Source organism: Neofelis nebulosa, chromosome X, assembly GCF_028018385.1.
Source record: "Neofelis nebulosa isolate mNeoNeb1 chromosome X, mNeoNeb1.pri, whole genome shotgun sequence".
Lineage (NCBI taxonomy): Eukaryota > Metazoa > Chordata > Mammalia > Carnivora > Felidae > Neofelis > Neofelis nebulosa.
Window position 1 is genome coordinate 47,480,138 of NC_080800.1, and position 27,063 is coordinate 47,507,200.

The 27,063-nt window shown below is 52.1% G+C and overlaps 1 protein-coding gene and 1 long non-coding RNA gene across 6 annotated transcripts in view; one reads left to right on the forward strand and one right to left on the reverse strand.

The window, feature by feature from the left end:
* Nucleotides 1–520: 520 nt before the first annotated feature.
* Nucleotides 521–27,063, reverse strand: part of IQSEC2 (IQ motif and Sec7 domain ArfGEF 2) — a 77,473-nt gene continuing 50,930 nt past the window's right edge. For 4 of the 5 annotated variants that reach the window (XM_058712297.1, XM_058712296.1, XM_058712298.1 and 1 more), the window contains 13 exons: nucleotides 18,919–19,180; nucleotides 17,608–18,009; nucleotides 14,311–15,206; nucleotides 12,467–12,628; nucleotides 11,871–11,993; nucleotides 10,726–10,892; nucleotides 8,393–8,532; nucleotides 7,508–7,633; nucleotides 5,284–5,383; nucleotides 4,564–4,725; nucleotides 2,718–2,891; nucleotides 2,177–2,226; nucleotides 521–1,578 (listed from right to left, as the gene is read on the reverse strand). In XM_058712297.1, the coding sequence (XP_058568280.1) occupies nucleotides 613–1,578; nucleotides 2,177–2,226; nucleotides 2,718–2,891; nucleotides 4,564–4,725; nucleotides 5,284–5,383; nucleotides 7,508–7,633; nucleotides 8,393–8,532; nucleotides 10,726–10,892; nucleotides 11,871–11,993; nucleotides 12,467–12,628; nucleotides 14,311–15,206; nucleotides 17,608–18,009; nucleotides 18,919–19,180 (3,730 nt within the window). In that variant the 3' untranslated portion in view covers nucleotides 521–612. The remainder of the gene's footprint in view (nucleotides 1,579–2,176; nucleotides 2,227–2,717; nucleotides 2,892–4,563; nucleotides 4,726–5,283; nucleotides 5,384–7,507; nucleotides 7,634–8,392; nucleotides 8,533–10,725; nucleotides 10,893–11,870; nucleotides 11,994–12,466; nucleotides 12,629–14,310; nucleotides 15,207–17,607; nucleotides 18,010–18,918; nucleotides 19,181–27,063) is intronic. The other variant, XM_058712301.1, reaches the window with a different exon arrangement.
* Nucleotides 15,448–16,104, forward strand: LOC131501866 (uncharacterized). Its single transcript, XR_009256913.1, has 2 exons — nucleotides 15,448–15,527; nucleotides 15,842–16,104. It is a non-coding gene; the product is annotated as an uncharacterized LOC131501866 (long non-coding RNA).

The window sequence follows — 27,063 nt, forward strand, 5'->3', positions numbered from 1 at the left end:
AGGACAGAGGCTGGCTCTGGAGAGGAAGCACTGCCCATTTGGGGGCCAGCGTTAGTGGGGACCCACCAAGTGCACTGACAGCCCTGTTCCTCTGGCAGGTTGAGAGACACATGAAGGAGTTTAGTCAGGCCCTGAGGTCTGAGAGAGGGCCGAGTCAGAGTCAGCCGAGGTTTGGCCACAACTCTACAGAGCTCCCTCCTAGCCCCATGTGGCTAGAAGTGCTCTGGGGAAGCCTCCACCCTTTACTGCTCCTGACACCTGCCTGCCCTTCTCTACCAGCCAGAGCTGACGGGCGCTCACACTGGCCCAGAAGTCTGAGGCCACCTTGGGGATGGGGGTGGGATGGAGACAGGGAAAAGAGGAGGAGGATCTCCAAAAGGTCCTCACCACTCCCTAGAGCTTGAGAGCCCTGCATCCAGGCTTCAGGTGGCAAGGATCCTTCAATCTGGAAGGAAACCCCATGGTGACTGTTGAGGGTTAGGGGAGGGGTCCCGAGGCAGGGAAGAAGTGGGGAGGAGGACATCTTTATGTGTATATATATTTTGGAAAAACTGGGGAACCTCTTGTGGATTCCCCAGACCTCCCTGGGCCCCAGCTCACTCCCTCTGTTCATCAGACTACGGTGCTGATCCGGCTTGGCTTGGCCTTGGGGTTTGCACTGGGTGGGTTGGCTGTGCCAGGGGGCCCAGAGGCGTGCAGCGGGCCATGGGGGGAGGTGGGTGGCAGGGGTGAGTGTGGGGTATGGGGTGAGGGGGGGGGCAGGGGTGGGTAGGAAGGGTGGGGTGGAATGGGTGAGTGCGGTGACAAGGGTGACTGGGGGTGGTGAGGGTGGGAATAGGAGCCTCCTGGTGGCCGGGATCCAGGGCCCCCTGTGGCCCCTGCTGCTGGCATCATCTGTGGGTGGTGGCTGAAGATGAAGTGCTTGGGGCCCTGTTTGTGGGCTGGAGGGTGCTGGGGGGCAGGACTGTACAGGGGCAATGGGGATGTGGGCTGGTGCAGGGGGTGGCGGCCATGTGGAGCAAACTGAGGGTGTCCTCCAGCCCCCCGTCTAGGAGCCCTGCCTGGCCGGCCCAAAGTATAGTGCTGGGGGCCTGGGACTGGGCCATGGGCATGGAAGTGGCGGTGTGGCCCCACAGGTGGGGCTGAGGCGGGAGGTGGTGGAATGGAACCCAGCTGGGGCAGGGGCGGGGGCTGCTGAGGAGGTGGGGGGAGAGGGGGTTGCTGGGGTGGGAGGTAGGGTGGCGGGGCGGGGCCTGGTCCTTGGCAATACTGGGCATGCAGGGCCTGGAGCTTGGACTGCCCATCAGGCAGCACCCCCAGGCCACCGTGGCTGTGACCATGGTGGTGGTGGTGGTGGTGGTGGTGGGTGGAAGAAGCAGATGAAGAGGAAGCAGAAGCCTGGCCTGTTGGCGGTGGTGGCATCTGGAAGGGCCCCTTGCCCCGCTTGCTTCCAAACAGGGAGCCCAGGAAAGATGAGGAGTTGGAGACCGGTCTCTGGCTCTTGTACTCCTCTGGCGGCGGGGGTGGGGGCGGAGGTGGCATCCTCTGGTGAGGGCGTGGACTGCTAATAACAGACCCCTGGAAGCGGGGAGGGGGGAAAGTCAGGCCAGTCTAGACTTCCTAAACCCCCAACCCTAAACTCCACCCGGTCCCTGAGGGCTGGAACTGGGGAGACAGGAACCCCCATGGCGTAATGAAAACCAGTTTAATGGTCCTGTACTTGTACATGGAGCTCCCCAGCTTGCAGAGCTCCGCTGTCACATCCACTATCTCATCTGAGCCTCTGCTGGGAGAGGAAGAATTAGTAGTACCTCCTCCTCATCCCCATTTTGCAGGCAGGGAGAATGTTAGGCCCAGAGGCACAGAGTGACTTGCTCAGGCTCAAAGAGCAGGACTTGGAGGTGAGAGCTTCTCACAGTCCAACTCCAAGGGCATCTCAACTCAGAGTCGGCCCTGGGGTTGAGAGGGGCTAGGGAGAGTGGAAGACAGACTGAGAGACAGGCAGAGTGAGGACAGACAGAGTTGAGGACAGATGGAGAAAGTGGTTGGCTGGGAGAGGCAGCCTCGAGGTTCCCATCAAGGAAGAGGGGGAAGCATCAGGTCCCCTCCTCCTCTGGGGCTCCATGGCAGGGCAGGGTTCATGCAGAGGATGAGTGGGGCAGGAGCTGGCACTTACTTCGATGGTGCTGTCCAGCGATCCCACGCTGTTACGCCGCCCCCGCTTCCCTGCACCCACAAGCAAGGAGCCCAGCGTCAGAGCAGCAACCCCCCCTCCCCACCCTGCTGGGCTCCAGAGCTGGGCACCAGGCCTGGGCCCCTCCCGGGGACAGACACCCCTATTCCCTTTCCCCCGTTGAAGAGGGGAAGGTGGGGAGGAGGAGAGGTGGAGGAGGAGGAGTGAGAGGAGGAAAAGATGGCGAAGGAGGAGAGGTGGTGCTGGAGAGATAGAAGAGGAAAGAGAGGAGAGGTGGAGCAGTGAGAGAGAGAGAGGGGGGCTGACTGTGGCCCCACTTCACACTCCCTGGCCCAAACTCTGGGCTCCACCTGATCTGACCTGGCTCCCAGGCCCCCTGCGGCACAGTGCCCGGGGCTCTGGATAAAGGCCGGGTGTGTGCAGGTGTGGTGGGTGCAGGAGAGGCTGGCGGTCAGTGATAGGAGGCAGAGAGGACACCCGGTCCCACATCTCCCCAGCCAGGGCAGGGGCCCCAAAGACTTGCCTGCATCGGAGAGGTCTCGCAGAGAACTGCTGAGTGCGCCCCGTTTGAGCCCATCGCCTGCCCCATATGTGTCCTCCAGGCTGCTGCGGGCCAGCGTGCCATTCACTGAGTCCTTGGCCCCTCCGGGCTGTGAGGCATTAGGCCGCATCATACCTTTCTGCTTCTCTAGCTCCGCTGGGTGGTTGTGGGGGAGATGGGGAGAGAAGGTCAGGAACAGGAGTGAAAGGCCACTTGGTAATCCCAGCCCTCCAGCAACCTTCCCCATTCTTGCCTGTTCTGTCCCCAGGCCTTCTGCTTTGCCCCCTGGACAGACGGCACATTCCCCCAAAACCTCAGCTCCATCTCTGAAGCCCCCCCCCCCACGGCGCCCACCCTGTTTCACACCATCTCCTCTGGCTGGGTTTTCCCTCTGTCCCTCTCTGCCTGCTCCTCCTGCTCCTCTCCCCTTCCTCTCACCCTTCTTGCTCCCCCTTCCCCGCCCACTCTCAGTCTGGTCTCCCAAACCACCCCTGCCCTTCAAAACAGAGCTTCACAGTGGCTGGCTGGTCACAGCAGGGGCAGGAAGGCCCTTCTACTCTATGGCAAAGGGCAATCCTTCCAAAGTCGGCTCAGTTCTCAGCTATCTTGCTCCAGAGCAGAGGGCTCCAGGAAGGACAGGAGCAGGAAACCAACAGGAATGGAATCCTCTATTATATGTCAGCAGTCTGCTGGGAGCTATGTGTACTTGATCTCGCTTAATCTCACAACAGTTCAGAGGGAAGGATCATCATCCACATTTTTCAGAGGAAGAAACTGAGAATCCAAAAAGTCATAAAGCTGGCCCGGGGTCATACAGCTGGAAATGGGGGGGTGGGGAGCTGATATTCTGGAAGCAGGTCTGCCAGAGTCCAAAGCCTGTACTCTCTAGCCTCCTTACAACGCCCCCCTTCACCTCCCTGAGGAGGTCATGGAGACTTTTGCCTGTTGCCTTCCCCTCATTTTGGTATGCTCACCCCTCTCTGAATGTCCCCTGGGTCTCAAGGATCTTGTGAACTGAAATGTGCAGACCTTGCTTTGCTGAGTGGAGCAGACCCTGGAAGGCTCACTGAGCAGCTGTCAGCTGCCTCAGTTTCTCTCTCTGTGTCTGCCTATCTCTTTCTCCTCAACATCATGTTACTTAACTGTGACTGCTTAGTCTGGAGAAGAGAAAACTTGGAGAGCATTGAGTAAAATGAGACGTAATCACTCTTTTCCCATTATATATGCTTAAAACGACTTGGCGTGGCCTCTGGGGGCCAGAAGGATGGGTGATGGGGACTCAGCTCAGGAAATGGAATGTGGGAAAAGGACAGGAAAGGGGAGGGGGGCTGGGAAGAGGGATCACCTTTTTTGGACAACTAGGATGTTCAGTGCCAGGGTCCTACTAACATGTAGGACATCTCTTCTACCTTGCCTCATTAAATCTCCACAACTCTGTAAGGATATTTCATCATCCCAATGTCATGTATGAAGAAACTGGGGGATCAGGGAGTCAGGCAACTCACCCCATATTACCTATATAATAAGTAGCATACCTGGGATCTGAAACTAGAGTCCTACCTCCAATACCCTGATGCTTCTCCCTGCTGCCTTTCAATAGAAGGAAGAGCTGGCTCCTAATCAGGGCTTGGAATAATTATCTGAAGTTCAGAGGTAACGAGCCCCTTATCCCTGAAGGTATTCAAGCAGAAGCTGAAAAGTTCCTAGAATGGGGGTAGGAAGGTTGGACAAGCTAACCCTCAACTCTGAGATTCTCAGAGGACAGGATTCTTGGTGTCTGGGGGGATCATATCAGGAAAAGGGACAAGAGGTACAGTCGGGTACTCACACTCCACGCGGTATTTCTCCATCTCCTGCACCTCGGCAATGGACTCACGCAAGTCAGATGTGAAGCGCAGCCGGTCCTGGAGGCTGGGGGCATTGAAGATGATGAGGACTTTGCGCTCCCCGCCAGGTACTGCAGACAGCAACTTGATCCCAAACTGGTAGTCTGGTGGGGGAAAGGGGAAGTCAGGCACCCCTGTCAGCACTGAAGCAAGGTGGCTCATACATGAATGAGTTTTTCTACTCTTCAACTCCAATCCAGCCTCTTCTCTGCTCAGCATCCTCAGTGGCTTCCCTTTTGCCCCCCAAGGTCCCCAAAATCTTGGCAGTCATGGCCCTGTTACTCCCTCTACTCCAGATAGAAAGGCAAACTGCACTCTGACTCTCTCCAACCCCTGCCTTCACACCTCTGCCTCTACTCACATTGCTTCTGTTGCCACCTGACAGAGCTCCTCTGGCTCAGTCCTTCAAAGCACAGCGTGATCACCATCTCTTTGGCCCACCAGAAAACGTACACACTGCGGTTCTCTGCCAGACCCCCAGGGCACAGACCCAAATCACACTCCACCCTAGCCTACCCTGCATCCCGGGACCAAGTAGGTGCTTTGGAGACCTTAGTCCAGTTGTAAAGGACTCCAAAAACTGGAGGTTGGTATGGATGAAGGATGAACACGGGGGCCATGGCATAGACTTTGGGGATGCTGGGATCCAAGTAGGGACTCACATGAATTCTGGAAGAGCTGCATGTGCATTTCCACCAGAGGAAAGGACTGACGGAAGCTGTACGTCACCAAGATCTTCTTCTTCTGGAAAATTTTGGTGACCTTTGGCAGGGGGTGGGAAAAAGACAAGAGGCAAGGTTTGGGGTAGGGAATTTCCACATGACACCTATTTCTCATAGCCACCCTCCCCTCCCACCGCCACTGAAAGACATATACACACAAACACACATACCCACAAGTTGGGGAGAACTGAAGCTTGAGGAGCAGAACAGGAGAGATGGGAGAAAACGCAAGTTCCTGATGTAATGATGATGCGCAACGGACATTTGCGATTTTTATAGGAAGTAACCGAATACTCCCCAGAAAGCCTGTTCTATCTAATACCTCACACAGACTCCCCCACCCTGCCCCCTTTTCTGAGCTTCCAGAGTGCTGCTTCAGTGCCTTTCACCACCAAGCTTTAGGTGAGCGTTCTGAGGGTGTGATCGCCCCCTGCTGGACCAGAAGCGCCAAGAAGAGTCTGACTGTTGTGTTTCTTGCCCACCTCGGTAGAACCCCGCAAACTGTGGCAAATGGCAATGAACCAACGTCTAGAGTTAATGAGTCTTCCTCTCAATAGCCCAAGGTCTTTATCAAGTACTTGGGCACTCTGGATTCAACAACCAGAGGTTGTGAACACGTCAGACAGTCTACAAAGTGGTGTTTAAAAGCAAATTACTTGATTTCAGGATGGGTTATAGTGCATGGTTATGCAGAGAATTTTCTTAGTCCTTTGGACTGTGAGCTCCCGAGAATGAGGACTGACTTTCACTCATCTCTGTGAACCCAGTGCCCAGCATGGGGCTGGACACGCACAGGTGTCAGTGCATGACAGGTGCTGAAACATTTACACAGCACCCATGTGGGCCTGGCACTCCTCTGGGTTAGGCTATTCCACTTCTGACTTCTTAACTCCATCCTCATGACAACCTTATGAGATAGGGATTAGCCCCACTTTACAGAGGAGGAAATTAAGGCTTAGTGAAGGCATTGGAGAGGCTTCATCTAAAGCAGCAATTCTTGGGGCGCCTGAGTGGCTCAGTCGGTTAAGCATCCGACTTCAGCTGAGGTCATGATCTCATGGCTCATGAGTTCGAGCCCCACGTCAGGCTCTGTGCTGACAGCTCAGAGCCTTGAGCCTGCTTCAGATTCTGTGTCTCCCTCTCTCTCTGCCCCTTCCCCCCCTCAAAAAAAATGAATAAACATTGGAAAAAAATAAAGCAGCAATTCTCAACTAGGTGTGACTTGGAACCCCAGGGGACATCTAGCAATGACTGGAAACAGTTTTGGTTGAAGGAGTGCTACTGGCACCTAGCAGGTAGACACCAGGGATAATGCTAAATACACTCCAATGCACAGGCTAGTCCTCACAACAAAGAGTTATCCCTCCCCAAATGTCAATAGTGCTGAGATCGAGAGACCCTGTTCTAAAGAACTGAAGATCACGGGGATAAGGGGGGAAGACAGCTCACTGTCCTCAAATCACTGAAGAGCTGTCTCAGAGCAGGAGAACACTCATTCTCTGTGATCCCAAGGGCCCAGGGAAGATGATTGGAGGAACCCCATTGGGAAACAGATTCTGTCAATCAGAGCTGTCTAACCAGGAAACTGGCTGCCTTAAAGGAAGGCACCCTTCTGTCTCCACAGTCATGCAAGCAGGGGGCCATGCAGGAAGTTGGTTTCAGGTAAGAGATTGGACAAGAGACCCTGAAATTCTCTTGTACCAGCAGAGTCCTTAAGAGTCCCAGCTCTAAAAGATGCACGTCTACAAGGGTGATGAGCTTGGTTTTAAGCTTGAATCACTTCAAGCATCCTGACCACCTGAAGGTTTCAGAGGGACCCCAGGGTCACAGGTTTCCCCTCCTTTCAGCCCACACTCTGGGCTATTGAGGTGAAGAGGGACATTTCCTACCACTTCCCAGACTGTAAGCCTGTCAACTCCTCTGGTCCTCACATTTTCTCCCCCTGTGCAGCTGTCACTCCCTCCAAATGGATCAAAAAGGTAAAAGAGGGGCAGAGATGGCCTATGCCCTATCCAAGACTGCACACATCACATGGTAAAGCACATCATCCACCACACCTCCACCCACCAGCGGTTAACATGGTTCACATAGACCCAGGGTGCAAGTTCACCACCCCCCCCCCACCCCCGCCACCACTCCATTTCCTCCCCTACAGTGCTCCTACCACGAGGAGATCGTTGAAGAGAAAGACTTCCCGCTGATGCAACCCTAGCCTCTGGGGGCGGTTTGGATCTGGCACCTCGTAGAGTTGACAGCAGCAAACCAGTCGACGGTGAGGAAGAGACAAGACCTAGATAGGCATGAAGAAATAGATGTCATCAAGGCTAGCTACACCAGCTTCAGGCCTCTGGCACCTTATCATCCATCTTCAAGAGGAAGTTTACTCTGACACAAGGAGTCTAAGCAACAAAGGCCTAGGCTTGCCTTTGTCCTTGGAGCTCTCTTTGTCTAGAATGCCTTTCTTGCCCAGCTTTATATTCCATTCTTCTTCCAAATCCCAGTTCTAGTCTTTTCTCTTCCAAGAAGGTGTTTCTGATTTCCCCGGACCAGAAGTGACCTCTCCATCCTTTATGCTCCCTCAGACTAACTATAAGGCAGATGCACTGACACCCCCACTCCCAGCCTGTGAATACCTCTAAGGACAGAAACTATGTCTGATTCATATCTGTGTCCCTACTCTCCAGTCAAATGCCCGACTCTATGGAAAGGCATCTGTAAATGCTTGTTGACTAAAAGACTAGAGTGTGTTCTTGGTTTTGGTTGTTTACTATTAGCTTGGCTCCTCACCTGGGATGGAGAGGCAAAACCAGGGGTGAGAAGGATGCCAATATTTATACAGCACCTACCACGTGCCTTGCAATGTGCTAGATGCATCCCCATAAGAGCATCTCACTCTGTACCACGCCCTGCTGAGGAATGCATTATCGCCTACTCCATTCAGCTGGAGAGGGGAGTCTGGGGCTCAGAGTCAGGGGTACTGACTTACCTGCCATTCAGTGGCAGAAGCAGACCCAAACCCCGTCCCTCTGCAGCCTCTCCAGGCACTTACCGGTTTCTTGCCAACAATCATGCGCTCCACGGCCTGCACCTGGGACACATGGTCATCATTGGTCCGCAGTTCACGCCCCTGGATTCGCTGGTAGATGCCCACCAAGAGGTCTCGGGGGATGTCTTCACCGTTGTCAACCCCTGGGTAAGGGAGTAACACAGGGGCATATTGCACAAATGTGAGGAGTGGGTGGCAGGGGCTCCTCCAAATGCCCCACACCCAGGCATGAGTGCAAACAATGGCCAAGACTGGAGGGGGTGGGCACCCTTGGTCCCTTGGTCAGGACTGGACTGGAAAAGGTGTCCTTCACCAAGCAACTGGATAGCCAGTTGCTTTCTTTCCCATGGCGGGGATTTTTTTCTAAGCCACTCAGAGCACACTGTGATTAAAATAATCAGATACTTTCCCCCTTTCTAACTAGCAAAACTAACATTAAATGTTAGTAAGAGTGCAGGAAAGTGGGCATATATATTAACAAAACTGTTTTTGGAAGGTAGTTTGGCAAAAGCCTAAATATTCCATGATTCTTCTTCTAGGAATCTGCCCTAAGGCATTACTCAGAAGTATGTGCACAGATGTGCAGACAAGTGCTACTTACAGGAAAAACCTTGAAACAACCTAAGTTCTCACAATAGAGGGACAGTTAAGTAAAGCTGAGTGTATCCATTTAATAAAATAATTTACAGCTATTAAAAACTTGGCGTTTACAAAAAGCATGTGAAAGTTCCTGTAGCGAGGTTACGTGGAAAGGGCAGGATAATAAAGAGCAGGAGAGAGAAGGAGGGAGAGTGGGAGGGAGGATTGATGAAATGAATGAATGAACGAATGACTAACAGCAGGATTCCAGAAGACAGATCCAGATGGCCTCTGATCTAACTCCCTCCTCCCAAGTCTACCATCCTTCTTCACTCCTGTCTGCTGAATGAAACCCACTCACTCTTCCCTCCAAACCTTCTGCTAGAGAAAATGTTTTCTCCTTTGGAAATGCCACGCCTCTCCCTGGACAGGTGCTAAAGGAACATGCTTCATCACACCGCCTTTTTACCTCAGCTGCCAGAGAGCTTAAGCCCATCTACTGTGCAAACCCTGCCGGTCAGCCAATTTGTCTCATCTGTTTGTTTTTCCTCATGTCTATTTCCCTCTTTCGTTTTTGTTTAAATAATCCTAGCATATGTGCCATTTTTAGGAGGCTGCTCTTTGGTGAGAGCCAGGGTTTGACATCAATACAATAAACCAAGAAAAAAGGTCAAGGTGACACCTTCTACCTGGCATTCAAGGTCCTTGCATATTGATTCCAACTGACCTTCCCAACTGGATCGTCCACCCCATCTTGATTGTTCTTCAAACAACTTTTCCTGCCTTTGTTATTCTTTTTTTTAATGTTTTTTGATGTTTATTTTTGAGGGGGGGGTTCAGAGAGAGAGGGAGACAGAGGATTGGAAGCAGGCTCTGCCCTGAGAGGGGAGAGCCCGATGTGGGGCTCAAACCCATGAGCTAGGAGATCATGACCTGAACTAAAGTCAGATGCTTAACCGACTGAGCCACTCAGGTGCCCCTGTGCCTTCGTTATTCTTACTACTAGGTAAGCCTCCTCTATTGCTATTCTGTCATATTAGCCATGCCTTCAAAGCCCACCTTAAAATGAAAATACTGCTTCCTCCAGGAAGTGTGTTGGAGGTGGGCTCTCCCTCCTCTGAGGTCTGACTGTGCTTTTGGCCTGACATCATGGTTTGCTTTTTCTCTTGTGTTGGGTATCTGGTACTATATGTCAGTCTGTCCCACAAACCGGGAGCTCTCTCGGGGCAAGGGACAATGGTTTCCTTAGCACCCATCACAGGGCCTGGCACATGTGAGGCACTCAGTGTCAACTGGCTGGCTGGCTGGCTGGCAGGGTGTTCAAGTGGATAAAGGAATGTATGGATGGAGGAAAGGGTATGTAGAATACTTAAATGAGTCTTTATGGGCATAAATAAAAAGGAGAGGGAAAGAGGGAGGAGTGGTAAGTAAACGGATGCATAAAATGACTGAGTGGATTAGTGTAAGCTCTGTAAGAGCCAGGGCTTTTATCTCTCATGTTCACTGCTGTAACCCCAGAACCTTCTCAGTGAGTATCTGGTGCAGGAATGAGTAGATGGACAAACAACTATTTGAGTGAATTAATAAGTGAATGCCCTGGCAATACCCAGCTTTGGCAGAAAGTGAGAGAGCATCACAGGTAATTTTCCAGAGAGCAGGTGTGATCTCCCCGCTCCTTCCCCAGCCCACCTCCACCCTGCCCACTCTCCCTTCCGAGGTGAAGGACAGGACAAGCTGCCAGCGATGTCTGGGGTCACCTCTCAGGTTCTTGATGAAGTCATCTAGTTTCATCTTGCGTTCAGCCTTGACGCTGGGACTGTACATGTCGGTATTGAGGAGGATGATAGCAAAAGCAAGGATGAAGATGGTGTCTGGGTTCCGGAACTGGCGCACAAGGGCTGGGTTACAGACACAATACCGCTGGCTGCAGGGCAAGATCGGGGCCAGGGTCAGGCACTAGTAATCTTCACCTACCCACCATCCCCCCACCCCCAGTCTGGTGCCACCAACCCTCTCCCCCAAGAAATATTCCCAAGGCTTTTGGGTATGTCCTCTTTCTTCAGCTTCCCCAAGACTAGCATATAAAATCACAACCACTACCTTTTACAGAGCTCTGCCTACAGACCTCCATACATTGTCTCATGTAATCCTATCACGATCTTGTAAGGTAGCTATTAGCAGCCCCATTTTACAGAGGAAGTAATGAGGCCCAAAGTGGAGAGGTAACGTGCCCAAGGTAAAAGGTCGGTAAATGGTGAAGACAAGATGAAAATCCAGATCTTTCTGCCTATAGGGCAAATCCTTCTCCCATTATGGGAAACAAGTTGTCAGCAACTCTTCTGTTTCCCTGCTTGATACTCCTAAGTGGTGGAGCCAGGTTATGTCTAGGTCTGCCTGATTCCCAAAGCATTAACAGTAGAGGATAAGAGTCAAAGGCATTAGGTCATGGAGGCAAACACATTTGAGTTCAAATCCTGGTTTGAACCTCTTACTCACTGTATGACACTGAGCAAATTACTTAACCTCTCTAAATTTCTGATTTCTTATCTGCAAAATGGGAATAATAATGGAAGCACCCACCTCGTAGGGTTGTTGTGAGTATTTGGTGAAATAATCACATAAAGTGCCCAGCTCAGCACCTGATACCTGGTAAACCAGTGCTTGACAAACATTAGCTGTCGCTAATGCTGTCGTCACCTATTGGATGCCCATGTCCCAGATGCTGAGCTAGACACTTTAGGCACACTACCTCTGATCCTCACAACTGCCTTGCAAGATAGGATTTATGATTTCTAGTTTCTGGTGAGGAAAGTATGAGGCTCAGAGAGGTTACTTGTAGACACATACTACACTGCCCCCCAAAGGGGGGAAGGGCAGCTTCAGGAATGGGAAAAAGGCACACCTGAAGGCTTCGATAAGTCGCTCCACTTTCTGGGCCTCGCCTTGGACCCGGATATGGGATTGGAACTTCCGGAGTGCATCATCCAAATCCATGGAGGAGAAGTCCATCTCATCCACCACACAGCTGAGGAGGAAAGAAGCAGGTATGCCACTCTCAAATCCTCTGCAGAAAACCTCTGACCTACCCTGACCTGCTCAAACAGACAAACACCCCCACTGACAGACTTCCAAAATCTGGACCCATAGCCCTACCAAGTACTTACGAGGATGGAATGTTTGAAATTGAATCCATCCCAGAAAATCAAGGCCAGACACATGGTTCTAAGGGTCCTTTCCACTGACCCGCTCATTTCAGAGATAGGCAAACTGGGGCCCAAAGCAGGCCATAGGACAAGTAGGACCACCCAGAGGACTTTTGGAAACAGGGCCAAGAGAGATCAGATGTTTTTGAAGTAGAGGGGTATGGGAGCAGGAAGGTCTCCTCATCCTGTTTTGTAAAGTTTATCTGAACAAAAAGGACAGGCTGCCCACTTCCTCCCTCCTGCCCTCCTTTTCCAGGAATCCCTGGCCCGGTCTGCCCCATCCTGGGGTCCTCACTCCAACACATCTCTGTTGAACTGCTTCTGCCGGTTCCCTAGGAATTCCCCTATCATCTGCCGGCTCAGGCCTTTCCGTTCCAGGATAAAGTGAGCCACTCCCACCGGTGTGTCTGACAGGAAGCCCCGCTCGATCAGATACTGGATACCCTTCTCTGGCTTCCTGCAGAAAGAGGGGAGGTAGATGAGATGACTGTCCTCCTAGAACTCGGCCCTCGGTCCCACTTCATGAACTAATTTTGGGCCCAACCATAGCCTCAGAGAACCAAGGAAGGTGAATATATAACTTATGTCCAATCCCTTCATGGTACAGATAAGAAAACTGAGGCCCAAGGGGAGGAAGCCACTCTCACAGAGTTTCTAAATTCCAAGGCATCCTCAACCCTTTCACTGGAGCCAGTCAGTTAACTGGAGCCACACTACAATGGAAACTAAGATCTAATGAGAGGCTGCTCTATGCCAGGAGCTATAATATTCCCAGTAGCCACTGAGGAGTCCTGGGAGAAGGCCTGAGCCCCCAGGCTAAGCCCTTCTCTCTGAGTCACAGACCCTCAGAACAGGAAAGTGAAGAGGTTTCTCTGTCTGCCTCTCAAATCCCACCCAGACAAGGTAGTTCCCAGCCTCTGTGAATGTGCCAATAGACAAGATACTCTCTGCTTTCCACTAGGCCAAATCTGGGTCTGAGCTATCCTGTATTCAAAACCCCAGGCCCTTAGGACCCCATGAGGTTGGAATTTGGAAGAGACTTTGGTGCCGCAGGAGTCTCACATCTGTCACTTACCAGTTGTGTGACTCAACGTAACTCCTTTTATGTCTCTAAGCCTCAGCTCCTTCTCTATAAAACAGGGACACTACTTCCCACCTTCCTGAGCTATTGTGAGAAGTAAATATAGGTGGCAGTGTCTACTAGGCTATGAAGACACAAGGCATTTGGTTTCTAATTCTCTTCTGAGCAAATGTCATGCTTCCACCCCACTCCTAAGCACCTGGCATAAGATCAGGCACCTAGAAAGGGCTCAGTCATGGTCACTGACTACTCCAGCTCTCCACCCTGTCCCCCCCCCCCAGGCCTGAGTATGCACACCCTGCTAATCAAAACTTTTTTAAAAGTTTGTTTTATTTATTTTGAGAGAGAGAGAGAGAGAGAAAGAGAGAGGGAGAGGAGGAGGGGGAGGGAGGGAAAAAATGAGCAGGGAAGGGGCAGAGAGAGAGGGAGAGAAAGAATCCCAAGCAGGCTCTGTGCTGTCAGCTCAGAGCCCAATGCAGGGCTCGAACTCACAAACCACAAGATCATGACATGAACCAAGATCAAGAGTTGGATGCTTAATAAACTGAGCCACCCAGGTGCCCCACACACCCTGCTAATCAATAGATGGAAGCACTGAAGCCCAAGGAAGGAACACACCTTGCCCAGGGCTACACAGAGAGGCTGGCCAGAGTCAGGTTAGGGGTCAAGGGCTCCTGTTACTTAGAGCAGGGCTCTTTATACATCATATCACCTCCCCACCAAAAAGGGTACATGGGGGACCCAAGGTTCAGAATCCATCCTATAGACAGCAAACCGGGGCCCAGAGGAGGAAACATCTTGCCCAAGATCGCACAGCCAGTCAGAGGCAGTATTAGGGTTAGAATTGCCTCTGACAGCTGTGTCTGTGTGTGGTGGGGAGGGCTTTCCATTCTGCCACCCTGTTGCCAATCCTCTTCCCTGAAAGGCTGGGGAGAAACACCACCCACAAAACGAGAGGATGGCTGAAGCAGGATCTCTGCTTGGAGTTCAGCCCCAGAGGTCCAAGTGCCTCTAGCAGGGTAGGAAGGGGCGAGGAGGCAGGATCAGGGAGCACGTACTTGTTGAAGAGGTTGAGGCCAATTCGGTAGTGCCGCCTCTGCACCACGTCGTTGTTAAAGGCTGGTGAGTCCCAGCTGTGCCTCGTCTCCCGCTGGTAAGTCTGCTTGCACAGGCCTGTGGCTGGAGGCTCTCTCAGGCTGTCCCTCGAAGAGGAGCCAGAGCTGCAGTTGATGGTCTCATTGGAATTGCTGGAGCTCTCCAGGCTCTCATTATCTCCACCATCAGAGTTCTCGCCTGCTGCCTCGCACTTCCCCAACCTCCGACCCCCAGCCACACCACTGGGCCCAGTGCCACTGTTGGGGGCTGGTGGCAGGGGCCCTGGCGGGGCTGGGGCTGGGCCCTCTGGGGCTGGGTAGTGGCGGTGTGGGATTGGGGCCCTGCCTGGTGGCCCCTTGTGCTTCAGGGTCCCATGGGGGCTGCAGCCATCAGCCTCATACACCAGCTGGCGGTGGACAGACCCGCGATCTGAGCGGTCACTCAGGTCCACGGAGCTGTCACTAGGAGGCTCAATGGTAAGCAGGGGAAGGTGGGCGGCCCGCAGCCGGAAATCCCGGCACTCCAAGCACCCAGGACCCCTGCGAGTGCCTTCCTCACGGGCACCGTCTTCCCGGGTCCCTGGTGGCACTGGTGGAGGAACTGGTGGGAGAGGGGCTGGCGCCCAGAACTCAGGCCGGCCCTGGGGTGGGGGCTCTGTGCTAGGCAGTCGCTCAGGGGATGGTGGGGGAACTGGGTCATCCAAGTAGAGGGGAAGGTCACTGAAGGACGTGGCTGAGCTGTCCTCTTGCTGTTCCTTTGACTCTCGCTTCTCCAGTTGGGCTGACCCTGGCTCCTCAGACATGGGCCCTGATGGGTGGCAGTTCAGGGCCTCATCAATGGACTCAGCCAGAGACTTTACCTGTGTGGGAGTAAAGGGGAAGAGGGAAGGGAAGGAGGGTAGGATGGTGGAAGGCAGGGAGCAGGGGAGGGAGGGAGGGGAGGCAAAAGGGGGAATCTTCCTAGTGGGTCAGCCAAGAAGAGGGAATCCCCTCCCCCACCCCCACAGGTTCTCTGCAGTGTATAAAATAACTCCAAGGGAACCATTGTGAGCTCACAGGGGCTGGCTATTGGCCACAAGTCCCCTTCTCAATATCTCAATCCCTCCTTCATGTCCCTATGTACCCAAGCTAAATGCCACCTACTCTCTCAATCCACATTTCTGCCTCTGCCGTCCCCCAGGGTAAACCAATATCCCAGCTTCCTCTGGGCTCCCAGAGCTCTCCGTCTGGTTCTGTCTGGTTCAACCCATAATATTTATTATTTGACGATCTAAACCATGGCTGGTAACTCTGCTTCCCTGTGGTATCCAGCCTCCAAACTGGCCTCTAATGATCCCTGCCTCTTGGTATACATGATCCCAGGCTTGGTCTGTGGAGCCAACAGTATATGGCAGAAGTGATGGGATGTCACTTCCCACATCAGGTTATACAGGACTGCAGCTTCCTTCTTGAGCACTCTTGTTCACTGTTCTCTCTCTCAATCTCTCTCTCTCAGACCCCTTGCTCTGGGGGAAGCCACACCATGAGCAGTCCTAGGGAGATGCTCACACGATGAGGAGCTGAATCTTCCTGACAACAGTAGAGTGAGCTTGGAAGCAAATCCATCAGCCCCCAGCAAGTCTTCACAGACTGGTCTCACCCTATGTCTTGATTGAAGCCTCATGAAAGACCCTGAGCCAGAACCACCAGCCAAGCCACTCCCAGGTTCCTGGCCCTCAGAAACTGTGTGAGATAATAAATATTTCTTGTTTAAGCGCAGTCTTTATGTTCAGTTTGAAGCTACTAAATTTGGGGGTCATGTGTTATGCAGCAATGTAACTGATACATGTAACTACCACACTTCTCCATCATATTTAGATAGCACTAACAGCTGAGCCCAGGCCTGGTTCCTCAGTCTCTGCACCAGACTGTGATCCCTTATCCCCCATTCTCCCCTTGAGGGATGGATCCAGGTTTCTGTCTTTTCAGCCAGCTCAGTCAGCTTCAGTCGACTCAGCTCAACACATTTGACACAGAAGAGGTATTCAATTAAATGTTTGTTGTATGGATGGATGAGTGATTTAGATCTTCCATTTAAAATTTCTTTCCTCCCCCCTACCTACACCCCTTCACTAGCTCCAGGGAAGCATGTCCTGGCTGATGGCAGGGTGAGATCAGAGAGCTTAGAGAAGAATGATTTCTTCTCTTATAAAGCTTCATTCATTCATTCATTCATTCAACCCTTTCTGCCAAATACCTCCTTAGTTTTAGGAAGGAAACTAACATGTACTGAGCAGCTGCTTTCATATATATTACCTAGCTGAAGTGACTCTTCAAAACAGCTTTAAAAGGAAGGTTCTATCTCCATTTTATTGATCATGTTTCAGTGAGGTTAAACAACTTTCCAGAGGTCACACAGCTGGGAGACGGCAGAACTGGGATTTGCACTTGAACAGCTAATGCTGACAGACCTCAAGCCAAGAATGATCTGCTACCACCATCACTGCCTATTATATTCCCACCATCTCATGCTTTTGCCAATGTAATGCCTGTGCAAGCAACACCCTACCCTCCCAACAATCTCTAACTTGCTAAGTCTTATTTGTCTGGTAAGGCCCAGCTCCAGTGCTATTTTCTCAAAGAGGCTTTCTCTTGTCCTCCCAAAAGAAAGTCTCTTTTCCCTCCTCTGCATTCCCATGGTACTATATGTGATCCTTTCTCATGGCTCTGAGCACACTCTATTTCAGGAGACAGTCATGTGCATGTCTGCCATTTCCTACTGGCCTCAGAGATCCTCGAGAACAAGGACCCTGGCTGGCTCATCTGTCTCTGTCGCAGTGCCCACCACAGAGCCTGGTCAATAGTAGTAGTAGTGCAGTATAAGGGAAAGGGCATGGACTTTAGAACCAGACAGAGCTGAGTTCCAATCCAGTTTGGAAAAGTCACTTCACGTCTCAGGGACTTGGAGCCCCAGTCTCCTCCTCTGTCAAATTGGGATAACAACCCCCATTGTGCAGGTCGTTATGATGCACACACAGCACCTGGCATGGAGTAGGAGCTCATCACCTGTTAGGCCTTAATTTGCTTGTGCATCAAGTTCCAAAGAGTGAGAACTTAAATTTTCTTATGTGTTCCAAAAGCCTAGATGTTTAACTTGTTCTAACTAGATGGATGCCTTTCTCATCCATCTCACAGTCCGTACTCACATGCTTGCTGGGCAACTTCTTTCAGTTTGGAATATAGGCAATATAGGGAGGAGAGGCCCTTTTCAGGGATGCTGACCTGTTTGGAGAAGGAGTCTTCGAGCTCTGTGATGTCATTGGAAAACTCTCCAGATGTGGTGACAGAGCTTCCCCCACCATCGATGCCCCCTCCACAGGAGCCTCCATATGGGAGCCCTCGTTCAAGCCGGTGGCTCCGGGCACCAGCCATGGCACCCTCGTCCAGCGAGGCAGGCTTGCCCTCGAAGTACGCGGGGTTCTGTGCCTTCTCATACTCCTCAAAGGAGAACTGCATCCGCATATTGGAAAGAATGATGCGGCGGGACATGCGGCTTTCTGAAGCCGAGCTGCGGAGCCGCTCAAAGTTCTTGTTCATGCGGTACTGGCGAAAGGCTGTCTGGATGGTCCTGGCGGCCCTGCGGCTCAGGAAGGAGCCCCCATACTTCCTCTCCAGCATTTCCACCTAGCAGGGGAGGGTCGAGGGGGATGAGGTCAGAAACTCACTGCAGCCTCATTCACCTCCCTGGGCCTCAACCCACACCACAGCCAACTGCACATAGCTGCCTAGACAGGCCAGGCTGTGTGCTCTCAGTGTTGTGTCCTCACTTTAATCTCAGATAACACTTGTCACATGGGACTGGATTGTGGTTTTCTTTTTTATTTATAAGAAATAGATGTTCATTATGCCAGAAAAGTTAAAAAAAAGAGATGCCAAAAATGGAAAGAAAAGAAAGAAATAAATTGAGAGCAAGGGGAAGGAAAGGAAAGAGGAAGAGAGAGAAAGAAGAGAGGGAGAGAGGAAGGGAAGGGGAGTGTGGAGAGAGGGAAGGAAAGAAGGAAGGAAGGAAGGGAGGGAGGGAGGGAGGGGGGTAGGAAGGAAGGGAGGAAGGAAGATAGGTTCGCCTGAAGTCCCAATACCTAGGCATAACTACAATGAATGCTTTGGTATATGTCCTTCCAGGTTTTTTTTTTATATACATAGGATTTTGTGCTCCCTGACCTTTTTTTTTTTTTTTAAGCTACACAAATCCAGTGTGATATATGTGATATACTATAGCACATTCTTCTGAAAGTGCCCATTTATGTGTGTGCTTCTCCTATTAGATTTTGGAGGATTGGGTTCCGGTCTCATTCATCTTTGTGTCAGTGTTTGCTGAGTGAACTGGAAACTCAGTGGATGGGTGGTGAATGAGTGAGTGCATCCCCAGGAGGATGAAGGACCCCAGAGCTAGTCTCCCATTCTAGTTTCCCTATCCCTCCCTGGATACCGCCCTCAAGTGCCACATCCCGATCCCTCCCTTGGTTCTCGCACACCCACACACCCCCACCCCGTTCCCACTCCCATTCCCAGCCAGAACTGTCTCCTCTGCACCTTCTTGTCCTGCAGGTCCGTGGAGAGTTCGTAGCTGTCCGATAGGGCCTTGGAGCGCTTTATCTCCTCCTCCTCTTGCTTCCTCAGGGCGACACTGGCTGGCTGGAGGCGAGCTCGCTGAGCCCAGGGAAGGCCCACCCCAGTTGGGGGGCCCCCCATGTGGCTGCTGGTGGGGGGCATCTGGCTCAGCCGGTAGGGGGGTTGGCTCCCAGGACTATCAACCGCTGTGCTCAGGTCACTGCCTGGGGCATCACCCTCCACACTGTGGGGATGAGATAAGATGAGCCAGGATGTGGGACCAGGAGATGGGCCTGCTCAGCAAGACAGAGTGGGTAGACCAGATCCCTGCCCACAACCCCATCCTCCCCAGCTCCCTCACAGACACAGGAACCCCAGTATTTAAGGGCAGGAAGGGAGTTCCCCTCTTTTCCCTTCAGGCCCCCTTGCCTTCATAGCCCTACCCTCATTGCCCTTCAGCCCCACCACTCACAGCTCCGGCCTCTTAGACTCCTTTACCTCAAGGTTGGGTCTTCTCACAGACTTGTCCCCAGTCCTACTCACCCCTCACACCTGGTCCCTTCATAGTCACATCCCCTCCACAGCCTTATCCCCGGACTGGTTCCCTCCCAGTCTTGTCCACTCAAGTACCTTTTTCTAATAGTGCTGGCCCCTAACAATTCCATCCTCAAACCTTCCTTCCCTTGATGGACCAGTTCCCTCATAGTCCCATCCCTCTCAGCTCTAGCCCCTCATGGCTCTGTCCCCAACACTGCATGCTGTGGTTTCCTTCCCAGCCTGATCCCCCAGCACCACCCAGATCAGCCCTGACCCCAGGCCTGGGACCCACTCCTGCATCCTGCACCTCCACACTCATCCCTCCCCTGCCTAGCCCGACCCCCTATAGCCCAGCCCCTGCCCTCAGCTGCCTGGACACTGGTCTGGCCAGTTCCCAGGGTTCGCTGGCTGCAAGGGCTCAGGCTCCCAGACAGTGGGAGGCACCTCCCATTCAGCATCCTCACAGGTAAAGAGCTGCCCTGCGGGGCAACTTCTTTTTTCTCCTCATAGCCTCCTCTGCTCAGCTGGGGGAGGGGAGGGCAAGAGTCTCGAGGTTGAAGACTGGCAGGAGCTGGGCACTGGGCCTTGCCTGCCCTGGTTACTCAGAGCTGTTGTTCTGCCAGATCTGCTCCCATGGTGCCATGGCAACCAGGCTGCCAGGGAACCCAGGTGGCGGCAGAGCCCAGGTGCCCTGAGCCTAGCGGGCAAGGTGAGGAACCACAGAGGTGGGGAAAATGGGGGAGGGAGGTCGGGAGGGGAAGGACAGGTGGGTGAAGCATGGGGGTTGTGGGGGGAATGGGTGTGGCTGGGGCCCAGGGAATGGTCTGGTTTGGGCAGGCACATGGTTGAAGGGGCCCTTGGTTGGAAAGGGTTAAGGGGCCACTCCCCAACCCCTACTTGGCAGAGGCCAGGGCACAGGGCAGGGCAAGCTGGGGTGGATGTAAGGGGACTCCCTACCAATATGGGAGCTTGAGCTGCAACAGACCTTCCAGCCTTGCAGGAGAGCACTTAGGGGTGCAGTGGGGAGGCTGTACCCATCCACCAGGCTGGGTCCTGGGCTGCAGGGGGAGAGCTCCTTTCCACCCCTAGTGGAGCCTCCCACCCACCATTCAACCTCCATCCTCCCAACGTCAGTCTATAACACTGCCAGGAGCAAGGCAGAAACAGACTGGGGAACTGCCCTCTACCCCAAATACTCTCTCCTCCTGGGCCTCAGGGCCTTGTGAAGTCCACTTTGGGGGTCAGACCTGGCCCAGCGCTCCCCCCACCAACCCAGGCATCTAAGGTGCTCCTCTCCACCTCACTCAGGACTGCAGGATACTGCCCAGCAACCTCTCAAACCTCTCACTCTCAGCACACAGCTCAAACCCAGGTTTCCTCAATTGTCTCCTTGGTTCATGAACAATCCATAGCTCCCACTGTCCACAAGAGATAGCCCAAGTTCCTTATTCTGGCATTTGAGGATTCTCAAAGATACCATAGCTAATGCTTATAGAGTGCTTAGCATGTCAGGCACTGTGCTTACCACTTCACATTTAATAACCTGTTTACTGTCCAAAAGAACCCTATGAGATAGGTATTGTGATTTATCTTCATTTTATACATAAAGAAACGGAGGCTCAGAGAGGTTAAGTAACTTATCAATGGTCACACAGCTATTAATGATAGAGCCAGGATTCAAATCCAGGCGGTCGGTCTCCAGAGCTCACACTCTTCAATATTAAGCCATACTGCAAGCTTAGCTGCCAGCCCCCATCCCATCTACCCTTCCCTCCAGCCTGGCCCAGATCCTGTTTCTCCCAAATACTCCTCTGCTTTCCACCTCCAAAACTGCTTGTACAGTACCTTCTGCCTGGAATACAGCCCCTATCATTTCTGCCATCTGCAATCTGAGAAATCCCCCCACACCCTACTTCTATCAAGATTCAGGTCATATGCCACCACTAAGAAGCCCTCCTGAAGCCCGCCTCCAGCCAGAAATTATTGCTGGTCCTGTGCAGAGCTCCCACACACAGCACATGTCTGTCCTTCTTTTTATGGTGCAGGTTAGCTTTGGCAAAGCGTGACAACTATTTGTGTTCATGACTCCCAGCACAGGAAGAGACTTTGGTAATCTCCTAGCCAGCACAGAGCACAAGGCCGGGAACAGAGTAGCTAAAAGCTTCTGGAGTGAAGGAGTCAATGAATGGCCCATGGTGGCTATGCTAATAGATCCTCCCACCTGAGCCTTGACCTCCCTCTCCAGTGTCCTCTTCCAATCCATTCTCCATCCTGCGGCCAGAGAGAGCTCTCCAAAGTACAGTTTGACCATTTTGTGCTCCCACTAAAACCCTTCCACAGCTCCTCATAATTCATTCAACGAACAATTGAGCATTTTCTATGCGCCAGGCACAATGCTAGGTGCCAGAAATAAAACAGTGGACAAAATACATAAGATGTGTTCCCTGGGGAGGTGACATTCTAGTGGGAGAAGCAGACTATAAATACATACTGTTGGGGCGCCTGGGTGGCTCAGTTGGTTAAGCATCTGACTCTCAGTCTCGGCTCAGGTCTTGACCTCACAGTTTTGTGAGTTCAAGCCCCCCATCAGGCTCTGTGCTGGCAGTGTGGAGCCTGTTTGGGATTCTCTCCCTCCCTCTCTCTCTCTCTCTCTCTCTCTCTCTGCCCCTCCCCTGTTCATGCTGTCTTTGTCTCTCTCTCAAAAATATATAAACTTAAAAAAAAATTTAAATATATACTGTCCTTTCAGGTAGGGAGAAGTGCTAGGAAGGAAAATACAACAGAGGGATAAAAAGTGCTGTTTTCGATATTGTGGTCAGGGAAGGTCTTCTTGAAGAAGTGGCATATAAGCTGAGCCCCGATGGAAGTGAGGGAGTGAGCTCTGTGGTCACCTGAGGGAAAAGCAGTCCAGACAGAAGGTAGAGCTAGTGAAAAGATATCGAGTTGAATGGCACCTGCCATGTTTGAGAAACAGTAAGGAAGCCAGTGTAGCTGGAGCAAAGTGGATGAGGGGAGAGTGATAGGTAAGATCAGAGAGGTAATGGGGGCCAAATCATGAATGGCATTAAGCCCATGACAAAGACTTTGACTTTTTCACTCTGATTGAGATGAGCTGAGGAGGGACATGATCTAACTTAGGTTTCATAGGAATCATCATCCATAGGATAACGTCTAACTTCCTCACCAGAGCCATGGATGGTTCTGCTGACCTGACCCCTGCTTCATATTCCTCTGCCCCATTACTTCAACCTGGCTATGCCCTGCTCACCCTTCAACATTTAGCTCAGGTGTGCTCTTCCATGCCCACCTGCCCACTCCAGACATGTTGGCTTTCAGGTCCTTCCTCTGCTGCCATAGGGCCTTATGGTCACCTCTATCCTTAGGTCAAGAGCATTAATGAGTTCATTGAATCCTCAAAATGTTTTGAGGCAGACACCATTAGCTCCATGTTATAGATGAGGGCACTGAGGCTCAGAGAGGTGACAGAAACTTGCTCAAGGTCACACAGTTATTAGGTGAGAAAGTCAGGATGCAAACACAGGGCCCAGGCTGTCTTTTCATGACATCTCATTGCCTCTCCCTACTTCTGGCTCCATGTCGCCCCCAGGTCTTCACTCTTTGGCAATTCCTCCCTTCAGAGATGGCCCCCAACTCTGGTACAAAGGGAATAGGGGCAGGGAGGTCAGACTGTCAGCACAGCCTCCCCCAAGAGGGCCTGGCAAAAAGGACAGTGCTTGAGGGTGTTGCCCCTGACATCATACATACTGTTGAAGAAATAGCACCTGAGGATGTGGAATCCCTTTACTCAGGGTCCCCCAAAACACCGAAGGGCATGCTGATCACATGGAAAATCTCTCTTCTCTTCCTCATATGTGTGTGTGTGTGTGTGTGTGTGTGTGTGTGTGTGCGCGCGCACACACACACACACACACACAGACACACACCATACAGTAAAAGCTGGGCAGGCCTAGGTTCAGGTCTTGACTGCCATTTACCAGCTGTGTGAGCCCAGGCACGTCCCTTTACCTCTCTGCACCTGTTTCTCTTCCGTGTAGGGCTAGAGGAAATGCAATTCCCTCTTTGGCTTCCTGGACTTCTGAAAGGGCCTGGGGGACCCTGCCCCCCCCACCTCTGGACTCCTCCCAGTCAGGAGCAAAGAATATAAGAACACACACACACACACACACACACACGTGCACTGTCTTCTGGGCTATTCTGTGGGGGAAACTGGAGAGCATCCTCTGCATCAGGGGAAATAAACTACATTATACAAATAACCACAGTACAAAGCTGAAAGTCCTTAAGGCTGGGGAACAGAGGAAGTGCTGGGGGAGCTCAGGAGAGAGATTCCTTCTGCTTGGGGGTGGCTGAGCAGAATAAAAATAAACTCACACTCACAGTGCACCTTCCCTGTGTCAGGCATTTTCCACACATTATTTAATCTGCATGACAAACGTGAAGAAAGAATTAGTATTCCTACTTTGCAGGTGAGGAAAAAGGCTCTGAGGGGGAAAGTAACAGCCAAAGGTCTCAGAGCTAGCAAGTGGCAGAACAGGAATCCAAAGCCCAGAGCCTGTATTAGTTCCCTTGCTGCCTTTTATAAAGGCTTCCTGGAGGAGGAAGCTGTTGACCAGGGCCTTGCCTAGGAGGAGCTGGTAGAAGTGAGTGACTTTGTGAGCCAAGGCACTAAGATAGGGAGAAGCAGGGTAGGACATTCTGTAGGGATTTGGGGTGGCCTGCCCATGGTGTGGGGCACTGACTCTCCCCGGATGCTGTTCCTAATGGGAGGTCTCTCTCCCTCCTTCTCTTTATTGGCACTGCCCGGAGCTAGGCAACCAGCAGGGGATGGGATCAGGATGCAGTTGCCATGGAAATGAATGGGGGCTGTTGCTATGGATACTATAAGATGAGGGCAAGAGGAAGCTAGGGATGCTGAGGACTATTCCCATGACAACTTAGGATGGAAAGGCGGGGTGGGGGGCAGTGAGGGGACCTGAAGTGAGAGACAAGAAAACAAGATGAGGAAGTCAGCGCACCTAGATGAGGGCAGGGGCTTTCTTTGGGCCTTGGAGAAAGACAGGCAAGGATGACAGACAAAGGGGTGGGTGGGGCAGATGGGCAGAGGGACCCCCATCACCTCTGTCTCCTCTGATGGCTCTTCTGCAAGCTGTTTCTACTGCTCAATCCCAGTGCCATGGAGAATCCAAACCTGGGCCAACCTGGCTTGGCACAAGGGCTGGTAGGGGAGGAGGCCATCAAAGGGACTGACTGGGGAGAGAGTGGGAAAACACAGGCTTGGGAGCACACAGACCCAGGTTTGAATCCCAGATCTGTTTCTTTGCAGCCCTAAAAATAATTGTTGTCATTTACCAAGTATCTACTTTTTGTTAGGCCTAGCAACTTTGCAATGTCTGGGTTGTTCTCCCTGAAGGAGATAACAGATGAGGAAACCAAAGTACAGAGAGATGAAGTAACTTGCCCAAAGTCTCAAAGCTCAGCAGTGGTGGAGCCAGGAGCCAAATCAACAAATTAAGGTGTTCTTAACCACCCTCCCTCTGCTCTGAACCACCCCTCCCAGGTCTAGTCTGCATTCTCCAGCTCCCTACACCTTCCCACAATGATACGCACAGGGCCAGATGCTGGGTAAATATTTGTGGAGTGTGAGAAGAAGCCACCTGGGAGGAAGCAGGAAAGACTGAGGTTAGATGGAAGAAGCACCTGACTTTGAGAACTGTGAGTCATGGGTTAGACTGGCCAAGGGTAGAAGAGCCAACAAAACAGAGATGGGCTCTATGAACCATGCAATCCCACAGATCCAAACTCAGGCTCAGAAAGTCAAAGTGGCATGCCCAGGGTCGCAAAGAATGAGAACCAAAATCCCCTACCTTCCAGGCCAGTGTCCCACTTTTTAGTTTCAGAAGCCCCTTGAATCTGTCCAGCTGTCCCCCGCCAACCCCTGCACCTTTAAGCTCCTAGACAACAGCTGGGCAACAGAAGGCTACTTGCACTTCCTACACTATGTGAGCACAGTGCCTTTGTTCGTACTCTTCGTTTCTTCTTCCTTGTTCCCTCTCCCCTTCGCCCCAGACTTCATTGCTCTGGGTGAGCTCCTCTGCATCTTGCAGCACTCTGAGAAGGTGAGCCCTCCTGGGAAGCCAATTCTGACTCATGTCTACCCACCCCGCTGTAGAAGTTGACAGGGTAAGCTACTCCCCACTCTGTGTCTTGTGCACAGTCATGTCACAGATGATCCTTATCAGCAGCTAACTTCAAGCTACTCTCTTGAAGTGTCTGTCCCCTTCCTGCTCATGTCTCCCAAAGGCAGTGGCCTGGTATGATTCACCTCTGTGGACCTGGCATGCCCAGGCCAGGGCCCAGCATACAGCATGTGCTCACCAGCCACCTTGGTCCCCTAAGTCAGGTGGCAGTCGTGTGTGTCTGAGTGTGTGTGACCATCCTGCCTGGCAACTGTCACCCTAAAAGCCATAGCCCCGCATGCTCAAAAGCCACCCACACCCAGTCTCGTGATTATCTCTACCAGGCACACACAGAGAGCCTGTCAGGCGTAGAAAGTCACCACCTCACACAATCAACCTCACACACACACACACACACACACACACACTCACTCAGAATTCCTTATACCATCACATTCCCTTAGATACACAACAGTGCACAGTTTCTCACTACTGATCTACCTGCCTGCTGCACATAAAGTCATGCACACATATGCACAGGCACATACGTTTCCCTCACAACCGAGAGTAACCTTCCCTCTTCCCACAGCCCAGGCCCTCAGCCAATTCAGTTGTCTACACAGGAGTCTACACCTCCTCGGCTCCCACAACGATCATCTGACCTTGACTTGCCCTCTCCCTCCATTTAGTTGAATCCTTGCCCCTCTTCACTTCCTTCTATCTCCAATCGGATAAAGGGTAGAATGGTCTCTTCTCCAGCCACCACAGGTCATCTAGACTCACACGCCCTGGAGAGCCAGTGGAACAGATCTACACACTATTCCCCAACTCACCAGCACAACCCTGGAGCTCTCCACCAGGTTTCTGTCCATGCTGTGTCTCCTGTGATGCCTCTTCACATCTACCACCCATTCAAACCCTTCCGAGTCTTATATTCTTGCCCCTCCTCCTCCAGCAAGCCCTCCTAGACACTACAATCCTCCCCAGCCCACCTTGACATACCCCCTCCTCTTTGCGCCAGGAACATAGTTTGCTCATTAGTGAAGCCATATCTACTCCATCATTTCTGCCCTTCACACCCTGCCTACTTTTCCAAAGGAATTTCTCCTCTCCCCTGGGAGGTAGAGATCTTATGGAAAACACAGCCACTGTCTTCCTTCCTTCCACTGGATCCCTCACAGTATTAAGCGTGAAGACTTTCCCACAGTTAGATGCTCAAACAATGCTTTCTGGATGAGTGAAGGAGGGAGAGGGGAAGAAAGAGAGGGAAGGGCAGAGGAAGGGACAGAGGGAGGGGAGAAATAAATTAGAATTTGGATGAGTAAATGAGTAGATGACTTGAGTGGTTGAGTGAAACAATGAGTGAGGGATCAAGGTGAGGGGATGCTGAAGG